At 40.5% G+C, this 18,853-nt stretch overlaps 1 protein-coding gene across 1 annotated transcript; it reads left to right on the forward strand.

The window, feature by feature from the left end:
- Positions 1 to 7,289: 7,289 nt before the first annotated feature.
- Positions 7,290 to 8,876, forward strand: LOC121262694 (TPD1 protein homolog 1-like). Its single transcript, XM_041165282.1, has 2 exons — positions 7,290 to 7,362; positions 8,566 to 8,876. The coding sequence occupies exons 1-2, from the start codon at positions 7,290 to 7,292 to the stop codon at positions 8,874 to 8,876; spliced, it is 384 nt and encodes a 127-aa protein (XP_041021216.1).
- Positions 8,877 to 18,853: the final 9,977 nt, after the last annotated feature.

An 18,853-nucleotide genomic window follows, 5' to 3' on the forward strand; every position in this document is an offset into this window, starting at 1 on the left:
AAGTATAAAGATTTTTCACTTGATGTTCTTTTTTTATTGGAAGAGAAAAAAATATTAACAAGATAAGTTATGATTTTTTTATATGGATGTCCAAACCGCTTGTGCCACCCATCAATCCAAGTCCTCTCATGCAAATTTACAACCATTTTTGGAGATAAGTCCACCAATGAGTTCGGAAGCGTGTAAACACCATTTTTGTAGTGCCCCTGACCCCCATGTACGGAAACTCAGGAATCGAGACACCTGAATGATGAAAATACAGTCACACATCCCAACGATAGTGCCAAGTGTGTGTACATGCAACAATGTACAATGAGCAACATAGCAGATAATTTAAGTCAACTAAATACCAGAATTTTTAATACAAATTTACATAAGTAAAACGTTTAATAAGAGTTATACAGTTATCTCAAAATAAAATATAATACAAGTCCAAATAAAATTACGAGTGATCCCATATTACTCCTCGGGCGGAGTCAAATCCTCAGACTCATCCTCAGCATCATCTGCATCGAAATCTGCGTTACCATAAAACGGTACCGCAGGTAAGTATAACCCAAACAACTCTCGAGATAAAATTGCATTAATGAAACCAACATGCATGCATATGATGAAGTAGGCATTAGTCTCAAAACATCATTTTATACAACACACGCTATTTTTCCAGAAAATAGCTCAATAATTCATTTTAACCGTATGCACCATGATCTCCCCTAGGGATTATTCGCACACCCTGGCTTCTATCGTCACACCACAGGTAACGACCGTGCGAGTGACTTCATAACCAGCGATGCTCAGTTCTGCGCCCAGCGCGTTCGTGGCCAAGCATCCTCTAGCCCCCACCAGCAGAGGGGCCACGGAGTCAGCACGAGAGTGCGAGAGTGTTACCATCCTGTCCGATCCCGTTGTCACCCAACGACAACCCAGTGGACATCACTCAATATATTTTGCTCTCGAGTGACCAGATGAGCTTCACCGAGATAATGCTCAATCTCGGCTTGGGGTCGTGATATACACACGCATCCAAAAACTATTGCACACTTGAAAACTCAGTTTCCAAAAATACACATGAACATGTATGCAGTTATGCGAAAATCCAGTTTTTATTTACAAACTTGATCATGAGTGCAAATATGCAAATATATGAAACGATGCATTATCCAACAACCAACAAATCACAATATAATCCAGTCACACAAACAACTTCATCCTCCAATCCATCCGACCCCCTTACTTCTCGGAATCAGTCCGACACAACCAACCAAATCACAGTAAAATGAGTTAGTGCAAAAATACATTTAAATCACAAAAGTTCTTTGGAAAAATACTTACAGCGCTATAGTATAATTCTCGAATGATCACGGAGGTGCAAAAGGTGGCGACACAGCAACAGAACAGTGCAAAATGCACTGAGCCGTGGCTCTCAAAAATCCACTTTTGAACAGGGATAAACTAAGACTAGATATTACTAGGGAATGGCTTAGGGATGTCGGTGAAACTAATGGTGGTGATGGTTGGCCGTGGGTGGCGGCGTGAGAGGTGTTTGGAGGCCAAAATGCTCAAATCAAAAAAGTGGATGGTGGAGCTTCACCAGTGGCAGACCGGAGTTGAGGATGGGTGGGTTAGGTTGCTGGGAGGTCAATGGTGATGTGGTGAAGAAATGGCGGCCAACGGCAGTGCGACGGCGGCGCTGGAACAAATGGTGGCCGTGGCTTGAAGTCGTGCGTGGAGGAGAATGGCGGGGCGAGAGGGGCTGGGAATGGATGGGGTGATCGCCGGCCGGAGAGGAAGCAAACGGGAGGGGCGGTGATGACCACGACGGCGCACGGCAGCAGTGGGTGGAGGACGACACAACGGATGGGAGAAAGGGACGAAAATCGCACGGGAGAGAAGAAAGAGAGAGGAGAAAAGAAATGGGGAGAAAAGAAAAGAAGAAAAAAAGAAAAAGAGGAAAAGAAAAAAGTGAGGGAAAGAAATGAGGTCCAATCCTCACATCTTGGGTCACAAAAATGATCCAACGAAAAAGATTTCAAAACAGCAAGTTAAATAAAATGATTTAAACGTAGTGATTAAATGAAAGTAAAATAATTAAATCCAATAATAAATTAATTTAAAATAAAGAGCAATTGAAATGCATAACAATAATTCATATTAAGGAAACATATCAAAATTATTTTCACAAATTAAAAATCATAAAAATAAACCCACTAAAAAATCCGATAAACTTAAAACAAGAGAATCAATTTTTAAATTAATAAAAATAATCATTCAATTAAAAATATACTAAAATACAGGGGTGTTACAATTTTCACATGCACCTTTGAGAAGAATCGCCCTCGTGATCTGATCCTTAACAAGAAAGTAAGAGGGGTAAAATTCAATAAAAACACAGTTTTGAGTAGTGAAGTGATGGACAGAAATTAAATTTTTGCGAATACTCGGAACACAAAGGGTATCATTTAATTGAAAGGTACATGTTGGGGAATGAAATACCAAAGAACCAATGTGTGAGACATGCAAACCTGAACCATCACCGATTACGACATCATATGTGCCATCATACTCCGAGTGAACTGATAAATTTGCCAAATCACCTATAATATTATGAGAAGCAGCAAAATCAATTAACCATTTGGTGTCCTTTTGATTAGAGGATCAGACACAATTGGTAGTGGGCTCCGAAAAATGCATTCTTGGACACTGTTCGGCTACATGGCCCAATTGATCATAAAGTTGACACTTGGGTTGATAACGTCTTTGACCTATGTGCTTCCCTCCATTAGTGAATGGCTTTTTATTGTCACGCGGCCCATTGTTATGCTTATTTCCTTACTGCTTGTTGAAGCCCCGATAGGCATTGTTGTCTTTTGACGACATCATGCCAGAGCGATTACTACCAGATTGACTAGAGTAGTTTACCGTTGCCACCAATTGCTAGGTGCTAATGATATAATTCCTAATCTATCTTCCATTTTTGTTTCGTTGTGTCCTATGTAACTGAATAATCCAAACAAACAGGGGAAGAAGCAAGAGTTTCTAATAGAATCACTTGGAGCTTTGGAAAAGACAATCAAGAATGTTCTGACTATTTTGGGACTAGTGCCCACAAGTTACTCAGAGGTACAGAATATTCATGTTATTAGAGCTCTCTGTTGCAAAATTGTACTTTCTACTTTGCATTTGCAACCTCTACTAAAATTTATCTTTTCTTTACCAATTCACATATTTTCTGAGTTGGTCCTTTTCTCACTTTTTCTCCACCATTTTTGCACTTGTTTCTTAATCAATTCCAGATATTTAAATAGTTTTGGATACCATACTTCTTATATCCGATTGTTGTTATCTGCTATTTTAGTACTTTATAGTTAATATTTGCTTTCTTATGCTACAGGTTTTGCAGCAGCTTAGGGAAAAGGCTTTGAAGCGTGCTAAGTTAATAGAAGACCAAGGAGTATGAAAAATAAACGGAACAAGGAGTATGAAAAATTAGATGTAATTAGGAAAAATTTAGCTACCGTTGGGATTGCTCTTATGGACAGTGCTGATGGGACTACTTGGAGACCAGTGGTTCCACTTGCACTCCAAGAGGAGAAAGTGACGGCAACTTGAATGGATTTTTAACTTGTCATTGTGATTTTGTACCTTAAGATTTGGAGGAATGCATTATTTCCCTGGCATTTAAGGACGATGTTTTGGAATTTTGGGTTGTGGAATGCATTAGGAGGGTTAGCACGTGCTCTATTATGAGGAGATGTTGTTGGGAAAATCAACACAGCGAAAGGAATAAAAGCGGAAATAAAATAGTACACCTACGCAGTCAGTGACACCAAGAATTTAACGTAGTTCGGCACCAGTTACTTGTTGAGCGTTAAGCGCTGAGGGCTAAGCAGTCATGCCTATTTACCTAGATGCTCTCCATCCCAGCTATGTCTCTGTGTAACTCAAGCTTCTCAATTGTAACCACCTTCGTCAGTATGTCTGCTGGATTCTCTTTCGTATGGATCTTCACAAGTTGTTGTTTCATCGCTTCGCGTATCCAATGATAATGGATGTCAATATGCTTGGTGTAGGAATGATACATTGAATTCTTGCTCAAGTCTAGAGCACTTTGACTATCATAATGTACCTTGTAGTCTTCTTGACTAACCCCTACTTCTTGGAGAAAACGCTTCACCCACTATCTCTTTTCCAACTTTCGTTGCGGCAATGTATTCTGCCTCTGTTGTAGATAAAGCAACACACTTCTGCAATTTGGACTGCCAAGAGACAGCTCCTCCTGCAAAGGTGAAGAGAAATCTCGAAGTAGATTTCCTGCTATCCAGATCTCCTGCCATATCTGAATCTGTATAGCCTTCCAAAACTGGTTTAGCTTCCCTAAAACACAAGCACATATTCGATGTACCTTTTAGGTACTGAGAATCCACTTGACTGCTTCCCAATGATCCTTTCCTGGATTTGAAAGGAATCTGTTCACCATGCCTACAGTATAAGCAATATCTGGTCTGGTACAAACCATTGCATATATCAGGCTTCCTACTGCTGAAGAGTAGGGGACTGCTTCCATTTCTTCAATCTCTTTCTTTGATGAAGGACACGAGCTCTTGCTCAACTTGAAGTGGTTTGCAAGTGGAGTATTGACTGGCTTAGCATCTCCCATGTTGAAACGTCTGATAACCTATTCAATATATTTTTGTTGTGATAGCCATACCCTTTTAGCTTTCCTATCAGGAACAATCTTCATGTCTAAAATTTATTGTGCTGGACCTAAGTCCTTCATGCCAAAAGACTTGGATAGTTCATTCTTTAGTTTGTTAATCTTGGACCTATCCTCACCAACGATTAACATATCATCAACGTAAAGAAGGAGTCTGACAAACTTGTCATCCTAGAACCTTTGAACATAGACACACTGATCTGCAACAAGTCTCTTGTAACTATGACTCATCATGAATAAGTCAAACTTCTTGTACCATTAACTCGTCGCTTGCTTGAAGCCATAGAGACTCTTCTTTAGCTTGCAGACTAAGTGATCTTTCCTTGGAGCTTCAAACCCTTCTGGTTGCTCTATATAGATTTCCTCCTCCAAATCTCCATGGAGAAAGGTTGTCTTTACATCCATCTGTTCGAGTTTCAAATTCAAGCTGACTACCAATCCGGACTAACATCATTTTCACCATCGAGAAAAATATCTCGTCAAAGTCGATTCCCTTCTTCTGCTGGAATCCTTTGACAACCAATCTGGTTTTGTGCTTTATCAGCTTTCCTTGGTCATCTTTCTTCAGCTTGAACACCCATTTGTTCTTTAGAGTTTTCTTTACTTTATGAAGTTTCACCAACTCATAGGTCTGATTTTTCTACAAAGAACTCATCTCTTCTTACATTGCCTGCACCCATAGGCTTCTATCAGCATGAGTTTGAACTTGCTGGAAGCTCTCCGGCTCCCCCTCATCAATAAGCACAATATAGTCTGATTCCGGATATCTCCTCGACGGAATCAGTAGGCGGCCTCTTACCGATCTTCTTGGTTGAGCTTCATCAACCAAAGGAGGTTCATCACCATCTAACCCTTGTGGTGGTACACCAGCTGCTGGTGGAGAGGGTTCTTGCTCCCCCTACTTGACACACTGACCTTCCTCTTCTGCTTCTAGATTTCGATCCTGCATATCTTCATTATCTGTGGCAAACTGTAATGGTGCAGGATGTGGAGTATAGGAACTAAACTCTACTGACATCGAGGAAACTTTAGTTCCTATATGCCGATTTTTATGGAACATAACGTCCCTACTTCTGACAATTCTCTTTGTCACTGGATCTCATAACTTGAATCCGAATTCTTCATCTTCATATCCAACAAAGATACATGGAGTTGACTTGACATCGAGCTTCTGTCTCAGCTCCTTGGATACGTGTGCAAAGGCTTTGCACCCAAACACTCTCAGGTGAGAGTAAAAGACATCTTTTCCAGACCAAACCTTCTTAGGAATTTTAAATTCTAATGGGGCAAAAGGTGATCTGTTGATCAAATAATAGGCAGCACGAACAGCTTCACCCCAGAATGGCTTTGGTAACTTGGCCATACTAAGCATGCATCTTATTCTTTCAATGATGGTTCGATTCATTCTTTCGGCTACATCATTGTGCTGAGGGGTATATGGGACCGTCTTCTCATGTCGAATACCGCAATCAGCGCAATATGCAGCGAACCTTTTGAAAACATATTCTCCTCCATTGTCAGTTCGCAAGCACTTCAACTTCTTTCCCGTCTCTCTTTCCACTAGGGTGTGGAAACTCTTGAAGTGCTCGAAGACCTGATCCTTTGATTTCAAAACATATACCCAGACCTTTCGTGAAGCATCATCAATGAATATCACGAAATATCTGTTAGCTCCCAATAACTCTTCTTCCATGGGATCACATACATCAGAGTGTATCAGACTCAACAACTCTGATCTTCTCTTCGTAGAGGAATTGAACGAGACTTTGCGTTGTTTGCCAAACAAAAAGTACTCATAAGGATTTAACGTTGTTCCTTTAGCAACTTTGATGAGTGCCTTCTTCACAAGCGTATCCAACCCTGTCTCATCCATGTGTCCAAGTCTCTTGTGCCACAGATTCGGTGATGCATCGTCTTTCACTGTATTGAGACTATCAGAACCAATCTTCACATGGGTATTGTACAACGTACCACAAATATGTCCTCGAACGACAACCATGGCACCTTGTGACAGCTTCTAAGTGTCATTGCTGAAGTAGCTGTCATAACCCTGTCGATCAAAGGCTGTTCCTGAAATCAAGTTGAGCTGAAGGTCAGGAATGTGTCGAACATCTTTCAACACCATGGTGCAACTAACGTTGGTTTTTATCTGCACTTCGCCAACTCCCACGATCTTCAAGGAACTAGCGTTCCCCATCCTTACAATACAAAAGTCTCATGCTTTGTACGTAGTGAAAAATTCATTATGGGAAGTGGCGTGGTATGATGCTATTGTGTCTACCACCCACTCAATATCGTGGCTTGCAACGTGCAGACACGTCTCATCACTGATGAAGAGTATTGCCACATCTCCCGAAAGAGTGACAAAAGTTTCACCATCTTCTTTCTTTAGCTTGCTTTGACCTTGCTCCCTTAAAAACTTGCAGCAGTTTTTCCTCATGTGGCCTTATTTGCCACAATGGTAACACTTCATGTTACTCGTCTGTTGGTTCCTGCTACAGCTGGACCTTCCACGTAGTTGAGACTTCCCTCTATCATTACCTTGAGGCATTTCTCTACTCTCGATGATAAGGACATGAGTTTGATTCATACTCGTATCTTTTCGTCTAGTCTCCTCATTAAACAGGGCATCCTTAACCATCGTCATGGTAAGTTTATTATCTGAAGTAGAGTTACTTAGGGTGACCACTTATTTTTCTCTTATCAAATATGTGATATTTGGATGATAAGTAAAAGAATTCAATTAATTTAAGAAAATTAAAACAAAAAATAAATAATAAATAAATAAATAAAAATAAGTATAGTATGCAAAGATTATGAGTAGCAAAGCTCATATACATTGGTAAGTGGATATTTGAAATTAAAAATACAGCTTTCATCGATTATAGATATAATTATACCTTAATTATACTAATTAAGTCTCATATTGAATATTTATTAGGTGAAATTTAATTATATATACGATTACAATTTACAACGATTTTGATTAAATTATTGGATATTATGCAAATAATATGATTCACTGACTAGGCAAGCGAATTATTAGACCGTGAATTAATTAATAATAATATTGGCGAGATTTTTTAGATATTGCATATGCGATGGCTATATTCAAGGAAAAAAAAAGTTATGATATGAAATATTGAGGGCGATTTGAGGAAATTAATCTAAAAGTTTTAAATTTCTTAAATTCATCATTTAACAACACAAAATCTTGAACAATTAAAAATGTTGGAAACGGTAGATATCTCAATATTCACTCATTCTTCCTTACCATAATTGTTCAAGAGACCTCTACTATTTATAAGTAGATCATCGAGGAAGTCTCTTGAATCGATTAAAGCAAAAAAAAGAGTGACCATCATGTCTCCAATGGCTGCCATCATCAGCAAGAATTTATTCTTAGTTCTCTCTCTGAGTCTGATCATTGGCCTAGGTACGTATATATGAATATTTCTATAGTTTCTGCATTGCAAATTAAATTATTTTATCATTGCAATCCTTTTCAGTCATAAATAAATAATATATATATATATATCTATATCATACATGCAATCTTCTAAAAAATAATGTTAGAATACCTCCTCATTTTGTCCCCTCATTTTGACTGCTCATATATTTAATTTTCTTTTTTAAAAATTTTTAATGGTTAAGGAAGTGACTATTGGGGTATTGATATTTTTTTTAAATATGTTTAAAAAATATTTGAAATAAAAAAAATTCAATTTACACTAGGCGGCACACAAAGTGAGCACATAACGGCAGAGTAGCACCACTCTCTTCTTATGATTTAAAATTAATTTGGAAGTTAATATTTCTTATGATTTGAATTATGTTTATTCAAATTGCAGGTCATTGCCAATGCTCTCTGAAACAAATTGCGATTATCCAAACTGATACAGGAGCTACAATTCATAATAAACCAGAGTGGAAGGTGACAATTCACAATGTCTGTTCTTGTGCTGTATTGCACCTGAAATTAGATTGCAGTGGTTTTCAAACCGTGGAAGATATTGACCCTTCAGTCTTGAGCATATCCAATGGCGAGTGTCTTGTCAACAATGGCCAACCCATCTATCCTTCTACTACATTCAGCTTCACCTATGCTTGGGATACTTCGTTTCCTTTCAAGCCAGTTTACTCTGAGGTTGCTTGTTCTTAAGGAGTATCAAAAGGCCAAAAGAAAGATGACACGTAAACTAAGTTCTATAGTATTTATTCCCGTTCGACTTTACGTGTTTATCACTTTCCTATAGAATTCAATAAAATGTCAATTCAAATTCCAAATGTTTTGAGATAATTTGATTTTGTTATGAGAACTGCTACAGATACAGAAAGATTACACAAAATAAATCCATAAATTAATATAACTTCATAGAATCAATTATATCTATTTTATAATAAAAATAATTTTACAATCTCTTGAGTTTTGCAAATAAAACAGTAAATTGATTCATGGACCAAGCAATTTTGTGATGTCCAGTACTTCTGGTTCCTGCCATGAACAGTCAAATCACTATAAAATGTTTCTGATCTGTTGTGGATAATTAAAAAATCGATACCATACTACTCATATTTTGCAGATTTTGGCCATACTTCAGTCATGGTAATCACCTTTTCCGATCAGTGGTATCTTCGATCCTAGCTAGATATTCATTCCGAGATGCAAAGTATATATAGTTTTCCTGTTTCTAATTTGGCATGAGAAAGTGTTGGTCTGTTCGTCATGATCTGAAAAATGTTAAAGGAGGATTTAACTCAAAGGTGGCAACGGATAAAAAATTCTAAAAAGTTTTGTAATATGAAATTGTGGACAAACCAATTACCTACCTACCACCACCTTTGGAAAAACTCTATGGCCAATAATCTCAGTGAAACTATATATATTTTGAATGGTATCAAAGATGGCCGGAATGATGGGGCGGGGCTACTGAAGTATGCGAAGGATATATATTGATCGGCTCGCTTACTAGATTTAGTATAGACGCTCTGCCCCAGCTACATCTTCCATAGTCGCATTTCTCAGGAGGCCACCAATCCAAAGTGGCACAGACAAAATCATCATCTATTCGTCCAATTGAAGTTTCCCCATTGATATAAACCACACCTTTAATGGTATTTCTAGCCGTACTCTTTGAAGACATATAGGTGTTGTGAATGATCCAGTAAATCCAGAAACACCGACAAAAGAGCATAGAGAACCCATCCCATAAGACAAAGTCTTCTGCATGCGCTTATTTTGTACCCTTGTCTGCTGCGATTCCAGCCACTGTTAATTTTAAGATATTACATATATATATATATATATAGAGAGAGAGAGAGAGAGAGATACCAATTGATTGCAGAGGGGAAGAAGAGAGAGAGAGATGTTAACAAATCTCAAAATCAAGACCTGTAGCCGAAGATATCATAGTTGTTAGGAAAACCTCCCCAAGACAATCCAGATAATTAGATATGAAGAAAAACCTCCACCAGAGACCAGATTTTTTAAGGACAGGTCACTAACAAAACGATAATATAATCAATTCAAGGGTCAACATACTCCCGTCGTATTCGGTTCACTGTCCCTATCACCTTCACGATCAAGAATTTGACCTGTTATGAGATTTGCCCGGAAAGTTACGAGAATAAAAAAGAAAGTAAAGTTTCCGGTCTTTTTGGTGTTCTTTTAACCATCGGGAAATCCCCCTCAAACGATTGCAATCCACCGTACATTATCCTTAGCACTACAATCAGCATTGTACTCGAGCAATTCATTGACAGTCGAGCAATCTTCAGCTCGAAGTCAGTACCAAACAGCAAGATTTAATGGTGTAATTCCATTCTACATTAATAAGACAACACAAAATTGAGTTTACCATCAGAAATCCAAATCCCACTTTTAATTTGAACTCTTTTAAAATGGATCATAAGGTAATAAGAAAAAGCACATTTGCTTTGGCTTCAATAATGGCACCATGACCAAAATAACTAATTGTGCAGCATCATTGCATCCATTATTTGTTGCCATGTGCAAAGGAGTTTCTCCATACTGCAAAGCACATCAATTTGACACTCAAGAATCAATAACAAGATCAATAAGCCGTGAGCATAGGCTTAATAAATCCCTAGCATCATTGTAATGTACGCACTTTTTCCAAAAGAAAAACCAATTATATTAATACTTACCATGTTCTTGGCTTCCAACTCAACCTTATGACCTGTCCCTTGCCGATCAAGAAGAAATTTGACTATCTCAGCCCTGTTATAACCAGCAGAAACGTGAAGTGGCGTCTGTGTCATATGAAATCAAGCAAACAAAAGGAATGCATTAAATAGAAGAATAAACAACTTCATATAAGATGCAGGTTCCGGAGTGGATCAACGAACACGATGAAAAGCAAACCAGATTTCTTCAACTCTTTAAAATAGAAGTAAATATACATAAGCAAAAGAAAAACCCAATAACAAAAATAAACGCTATGCATTTTAATCTTTTTTACTAACAACATTAGTGCCTACAATACATTGCTTCCAGTCTAACGTTTGCTGAAGTTACTATTCATCTGTTCCATGTTCATCCTAACTATTCTAAACGTGCTCATTTTTATGCCTCGAGACCCTATTCAACATTGACAGATTCTCTAGTGTATGCAATCGTCGCATTACACACATTATAAAAATCTAGAAAATTTACCTAATAAGACCCTCTGTATCCAATGCACGGTTAAAAAATGACGATTGAATTATAGAACAATAATAAAGGCTCAATGCAACCCTTAATGCACACTAACATGAAATCCATTCGTCCCAATAGATCCATTCGCATTTCTATTCTTGATATCAATAAAAACATCAATTTTGTTGTGCCTGTTTCCTCTCCAAGTTGAACCACAAATCTGCACTGACCTGCCAAACGCTCTCGACACTAACAGGTTTAAGAAAGAAAAACAGAAAAACAAAATTATGGCCTTAGGCAATGACAGTCTGAATTTCCTTGAGAAACTAATATAACATCCCTTACCCACCAAAATACATTCCCCATGGATCAAAAGTATATGTTAGTCTAGCATAGGGCTCAAATGCATTCAATTCGTTCGATTTTCATGACACAATTCGCACCCTTTTCGAAAAAAAAAGCCATCAAATTGAAAGTACACAAAAGAATTACAATTTTGGGCCAAAGGGAAAAACCCAACTCGTATAAAGAGAGAGAATGGGATCTTAAGACGGGTTGATAAGAGACGGGTTGTCTTGGAGTAGCCATTGAAATCTAAGAAGGTCACCAGACTGACCGTAGCCATGAATAATGGTTGGTTTGGCAGATCTTGACCATTGGTTCTTTGGCCTGTACATGCCTATGAATCGGGACTCTGTCTCTCTCCAAAAGAACAAAAAAATAGAGATAATGGCAATGAGAGAGAGATAGAGAAGAGAATGGAACAGAGAACGAGAATTGACCTCCTAAAGAGAAGAGAATGGAGAGAAGGCACTCAGAAAAGAGAAGCGTAGAAGAGAGAATGCAAAACTATGCGTTTCAGTAACTTTCATTTCAGATCCCACCCAAAACTCATTTACTAAAAGTAAAACCAAAATGAGCCGTTTCATTAAATCTTTCCAAGTCAGCTTCGGTCGGTGCACTTTGGTGAGCAAAAATGCTTGAAATAAGAGTTTTCCTTTACCAGTTCATATATTAAACAAGTACGAAGAAGTATCTGTAACACCCCGCATTTTAGTGTATTTTTATTAAAGGATTATTTTTATTTATTTAAAATTTATTCTCTTATTTTAAAATTGGTTGGATTTTTAATGAATTTATTTCTATGATTTTAATTTGGTGAAAATTATTTTTATGTGCTTTCTTAATATTTATTTATTGTTATGCATTTAAATTGCTTTTAATATTTATTTAATTACTGTGGGATTTAATTATTTCAATTTGACTTTACCATTACGTTTAATTTATTTTATTTAACTTGAGGTTTTGAAATCGTTTCCGTTGGATCATTTTTGTGACCCAAGTTATGAGGATTGGACCTCATTTCTTTTTCCTCTATTTTTTTCTTTTCCTTTTCTTTTTCTTTTCTTCTTTTCTTTTTTTCTTTTTCTTCTGCTTTCCCCCTCCCCGCGGCGCGCACAACCCAGCCCCCTCTCCCTCCCTCTCTCCGTCCGTTTGCCTCATCTCCACCCAGAGCCGCCGTGAGCCGGCGGTGGTCGACACCGCCCGACCGACCAGCTCCCCCTCCCTCCGGCGACCTCACCCCCCAAATCCCAGCCCCTACCTCGCCGCCGGTAGCCCGCACGCACCCCACGAAGCCGCGGGCCACTTTCACGCCAGCGCCGCCGTGAGCCAGCGGTGGCCTTCACCGCCCACCCCATTGTGTTCCCCTGCCGCCGGCGACCTCACCCCACCAACCTCACCTCCATCCGTGCCGCCGTTAACCACCAGTAGCCCTTCAAAGCCGCGGCCACCATTCGTTCCAACGCCGCCGTCGCACCACCATTGGCCACCATCTTCCTACCACATCATCCTCGACCTCTTGGCAACCCATTGGACCCAACCCCAGCTCCGATCCGCCACCGGTGAAGCTCCACCATCTACATTTTCGATTTGGACATTTTGGTCTTCTACCGCCCATTTCGCCGCCACCCACGGCAAACCACCACCACCACTAGCTTCACCGACCTCCCTAGGCCCTACCCTATCAATCTTGGGTCTTCGTTTGCCTCCGTTTAAAAGTTGGTATTGTGACCCACGGCCACAGTGTATTTTACACTGTGGTGTTGCTCAAACGTCGCCTTTTTCAACTTCGTGATCCTCGGAAAATTATTATGTATTTCTCCAAAGAACTTTCGTAATTTAAATGTATTTTTGCACTAACCCATTTCACTGTATTTTTTGGCATGCCGGACTGAGTCCGAGGAGTTCGGGGGTCGGATGGATTTGTGATTGGAGTTGTTTGATTGGATTTGATTGGATTGGTAATTGTTGGTTTGGATATTGTGTTGGTACATGTGCATTTCATTATTTTATGCATGATCATGTTTGTAAAAGAAAACTGGGTTTTCGTGTATTGCATTCATGTTCATGTGTTTATGAAAACTGGGTTTTCATGTGAGAATAGATTTTTGGTGCGTGTGTATCACGACCCCAAGCCGAGATGGGGTATTAACTCGGTGGAGCTTCTCTGGTTACTCGGGAGCGGAATATACTGAGTAACGTCCCCTGGATTGTCGCCGGGCGACAATGGGATCGAACGAGATGGTCTCGTGCTGACTCCGTGGTCCTTCTGCTGGCGGGGACTAGAGGATGTCTGGCCACGTACGCGCTGGGCGCGGAACTGGGCATCGCTCGTTGCGTAGTGTGGGTGCTTGGCCATGTACGCGCTGGGCGCGGAATTGAGCACCGCTACGAAGCCAGGACGTGCGGATGGTCCATAGGGGAGGCCATGGTGCATATGGAAATAATGCATGGTGCATTTGGAATTAATGCACTATTTTCTGGGAAAATAGTGCGAGTTGGTTTTTGGGTAAATCATTTTCTGAGAAAATGTTTTACAGATATTTTGGGTCAAAATGGGATTTTGGCGTGTGTTGGAAAATTATCATTTTCGGGGAAAATGATGTTTTGTGGAAAATGCATATTTCATCATGCGCATGCATGTTAGTTGCATTTAATGCATTTTATATTACGTTGTTATTTTGGGTTATACTTACCTGCGATACCATTTTGTGATAACGCAGATTTTGATGCAGATGAGGAGAAAGAGGGCGAGCCTGAGGAGACGGCTCCGCCTGAGGAGTGATCTGGGATCACTCGTTTGTTTATCTGAAACTATTGTAATATATTTTATGGATTACTGTATAACTGTTATTTAAATCTTTACTGATGTTTGATTGTAAATAAATTCTGGTACTTAGTTGACTATCCGCTGCGTTATTTTATTTGTACACTGTTGCATGTACACACACTGGCACTTCGTTGGGATGTGTGACCGTGTTGTCACCATCCTGGCGTCTCGATCCCTGTGTATTTATATAAGGGGGATTGGGGGCGCCACAGTATCCATGCCTGTATGATGAGTATTGATAAATTTATTTCTTACCATACATGCACAGAATCAAGACTCGCACAATTTTTGTAATTAGCTTAATTTTAGGACTCAATTAATTAGTCCACTTTCCTTGTGTATATCTTTCCTTAGATAGTTCATTGTACATCTATTTATTTGTAAAGCTTAATACGAAATAAACAACTTTTTCAGTCCAATATTTCTCTCCCTCTTTCCTTTTAACATGGTATCAGCCTAAATTCAAAGATCCAGCCATTCTGCCATGGCCGACACCAGCACCCTACCCATCCCCTCCTCTTATCTTCTTCACCCCTCAGATTCTCCAAGTTTAATTCTCGTCAATGGCATTCTCACAGGTGACAACTACCCAAAACGGCAAAAAGCCATGACCAGAGCCCTTAATGCCAAGAATAAACTTGGTTTTGCCAATGGCACCCTCATACCCCCTGAATCTACCAAACCAGAATATACTTACTGGAAACAAACGAAGGATATGGTCCTTACCTGGATCCTCAACTCCATCAGCCATTCCCTCGCCAATTCCCTCAAATATCATACCGATCCCTGTGCTGTCTGGCTCGATCTCTCTTCCCGTTTCTGCCATGGAAACAATGCCCGCATCTATCACCTTAAACTAGCTCTCTCCTCCCTACACCAAAGAACAAATTATGTCCATGATTATTTCAACCAAATCAAACAGTTGTGGGATGAACTTAGCTATCTCCAAACCGCAACTGACCTCAAAGACATGCAACAATAGGCTGATGATGAACGTGTTTTCCAATTTCTTCTTGGGCTCAACGATTCTTTTGCTCCTCTTCACACCCAAATTCTGGCCATGGATCCGCTTCCCAACATAGGCAAAGTCTTCTCCATCCTGTTTCAAGAAGAGCAACAGAGGCTCCTCAATCTCCAACCTTCAGCATCCAAAACCATGGCCATGGCTACCCGCACCGTTGCTTGCCCATGACCTCCTCTGAAGTGCACTGCATGCGGCAAAGATGGCCACACGCGTGACCGTTGCTGGACCCTCATCGGGTACCCTCCAGGCCGAGAGCCTAGCACCAACAAATCGTGGTCGTCCATCTTAGGGCCACCTCCATCGACTGCAAATCTGGTCTCCCTTCCTCCTCCGTCGGCTGCGAACCTGGTTTCTCTCCCTCCGGAGTTGTATCAGAAGCTGCTCAACCTTCTAGCACCACCGCCCGCTTCGATTGACCCATCCTCTACCCCCTTTGCTGGTAACCTCTTCTCCCCATCTGATTTCTCCTTCAATCAGCGCCTTCATTGAGTGGTGGACAGTGGTGCGAGCCACCACATCTGCCACCAACGGGAAGCTTTTGCCGATTTGAAGCCCCTTGCCTCCCTGCATCACATTTGGCTTCCTACAAGACAAGATATCCCAGCCGAAGGGCTAGGTTGTTGTCGTCTCTCTCCCTCTCTCACATTACAAAATGTTTTTTATGTTCCACTTCTATCCTTCAACTTACTCTCAGTTTCTCAAATTGCCATTCATAATTCTTGTCTTGTAACATTTTCCAATAATTCTTGTTTATTTCAGGACTCTCCATCGATGAAGCTAATTGGAGCGGGTAATCTATGCAATGGGCTCTACGTGTACCGCCTCGAACCCCCCGTCATTTTTGCTGCTTAATCTACTGCAAATAAGACCCTATGGCATCAACATCTAGGTCACCCTTCCAATTTTAATATTCCTAGTATTTTTAATTCTCCTTGTACTCTTTCTGAATGTGATGTTTGTGCTCGTTCTAAACACACAATATTACATTTTTCCTCTTATGCAAATAAAAGTGATTCTCATTTTAATCGCATTTTTTGTGATATTTAGGGTGGTTATCGCACGGCATCCTTATGTGGCGCTCATTATTTTCTCACAATTGTTGATGATTTTTCTCGCACCATGTGGGTATATCTTATGCGTTTTAAATCTGAGGCTTACACCCATTTAATGCACTTCTTTGCTCTTGTCCACAATCAGTTTAACACCACCGTCAAAATTATTAGAACTGATAATGGACAAGAATTTCTTTCCCATCAATTTCAAACATACCTGCACACACACGGCATCATTCATGAACGTACTTGTGTTGAAACTCCCCAACAAAATGGCGTTGTGGAGCGTAAACACCGGAACCTTCTAAATGTTGCCCGCAGTCTTCATTTTCAAGCACACTTACCTCTATCTTTTTGGGGTGATTGTGTCCTCACCGCAACCTACCTCATCAACCGCACTCCTAGCCACACTCTCCAAAATAAATCACCTTTTGAAATTCTGTTCAATAAAACTCCCAACTATGATCATATTCGTGTATTCGGTTGTTTTTGTTATGCACAAACTCTCAGAGCTCACCGCGACAAGTTTTCACCCCGTGCTACTAAATGTGTCTTCCTTGGCTATCCAAGCACACATAAAACCTACAAGCTCTACAATCTCCAGACTCAGTCCGTCTTATACTCCCGTGATGTCACCTTCCACGAACAAACATTCCCTTTCCAAGATCTTCATGACACTCCATCTCTCTCCGCTCCTATTGTTCCTCTTCCCGTCCCTCAACCTATTATATCTCCTGACTCTCCTGTCTCTTCTGACTCTCATGTCTCTCTTGATTCTCCGTCCCCCACGACCTTGCCCAACCCCTCTCCATCAGCTCCTCGCCCTCGCCGCACTATTACTCGACCTGCCTACCTTCACGACTATATTTGTCCTACCTTACATGCGGAGCCCACGTCATCTACATCTACTTCACCGGCTTCAAGTATTGCTCACCCTTTATCTGCTTTTCTTTCATATTCTCGTTTTTCTCCCTCACATATTACTTATTTGAATGCTCTTACATCTTGTACTGAACCCTCTTACTATACTGATGCTATCCGCCACTGTCACTAGCACGAGGCCATGACTGTTGAGCTTCGTGCTTTAGAGGATAATTCCACCTGGACTCTTGAGCCTCTTCCTCTTGGTAAGAAACCCATGGGGTGCAAATGGGTTTTCAAAACCAAACTCAAAGCCGACGGATCCATCGAGAGGTACAAAGCTCGACTTGTTGCCAAAACTCAAGTTGATGGTCTTGATTACCATGAGACTTTTGCTCTAGTCACCAAAATGACCACAGTCTGTTGCTTATTGGCAGTTGCAGCTACCAAAAATTGGATTATTCATTAGCTCGACGTCAACAATGACTTCTTGTATGGCGATCTTGATGAAGAAGTCTACATGACCCCACCACCTGGATATTGTCCTAAGGGGGAGACCCGCATCTGTCGCCTCAGAAAATCCCTCTATGGCCTCAAACAAGCCTCCCGGAACTTTTTTTTAAACTAACCTCTGCGCTTCTTGATGCAGGTTTTCATTCATCTCAGGCAGATCATTCTTTGTTCACTCTCACCACTTCCACCAGCATTGTTCTTGTTCTTGTTTATGTTGATGACATCCTAGTTGCTGGTAACGACCTCTCTCAGATTGAGATTTTCAAGAAAATTCTCTCCACTTATTTCAAGACAAAGGAACTCGGTTCCCTGAAATACTTTCTTCGACTCGAAGTTGCTCGCTCTCCCACAGGCATCTTTCTTAATCAGCGTAAATATGCTCTCGACATCCTCTCTGACAGTGGACAACTTGGTGCACGGACTACTCATTTTCCTATGGAACAACATTTGAAGCTTACTACTCAAGATGGCGATCTCCTTCCTGACCCTGGCCTTTACTGTCGCCTTGTCGGTCGTCTCATCTATCTGACCATCACCAGACCAGACATTGTTTATGCCGTCAACACACTTAGTCAATTCATGCATGCACCTCGGGTTCCCCACATGACTGCTGCTACCAGAGTTCTCCGCTACCTCAAAGGCTGTCCCGGCTAAGGTATCTTCTTCCCTCCACCAACAGTACACATGTTTCGGCCTATACAGATTCTGATTTGGCCAGCTGCCCCATCACCCGCCGCTCCACCACTGGCTACTTTATTCAGTTAGGCACCAGTCCGATCTCATGGCGCACCAAGAAACAGAGTACAGTTTCTCGCTCTTCTGCTGAAGTTGAATATCGAGTTATGGCCGTCACAACCTG

The sequence above is a fragment of the Juglans microcarpa x Juglans regia genome, chromosome 4S (genome assembly GCF_004785595.1).
Source record: "Juglans microcarpa x Juglans regia isolate MS1-56 chromosome 4S, Jm3101_v1.0, whole genome shotgun sequence".
Taxonomy (NCBI): Eukaryota; Viridiplantae; Streptophyta; class Magnoliopsida; order Fagales; family Juglandaceae; genus Juglans; species Juglans microcarpa x Juglans regia.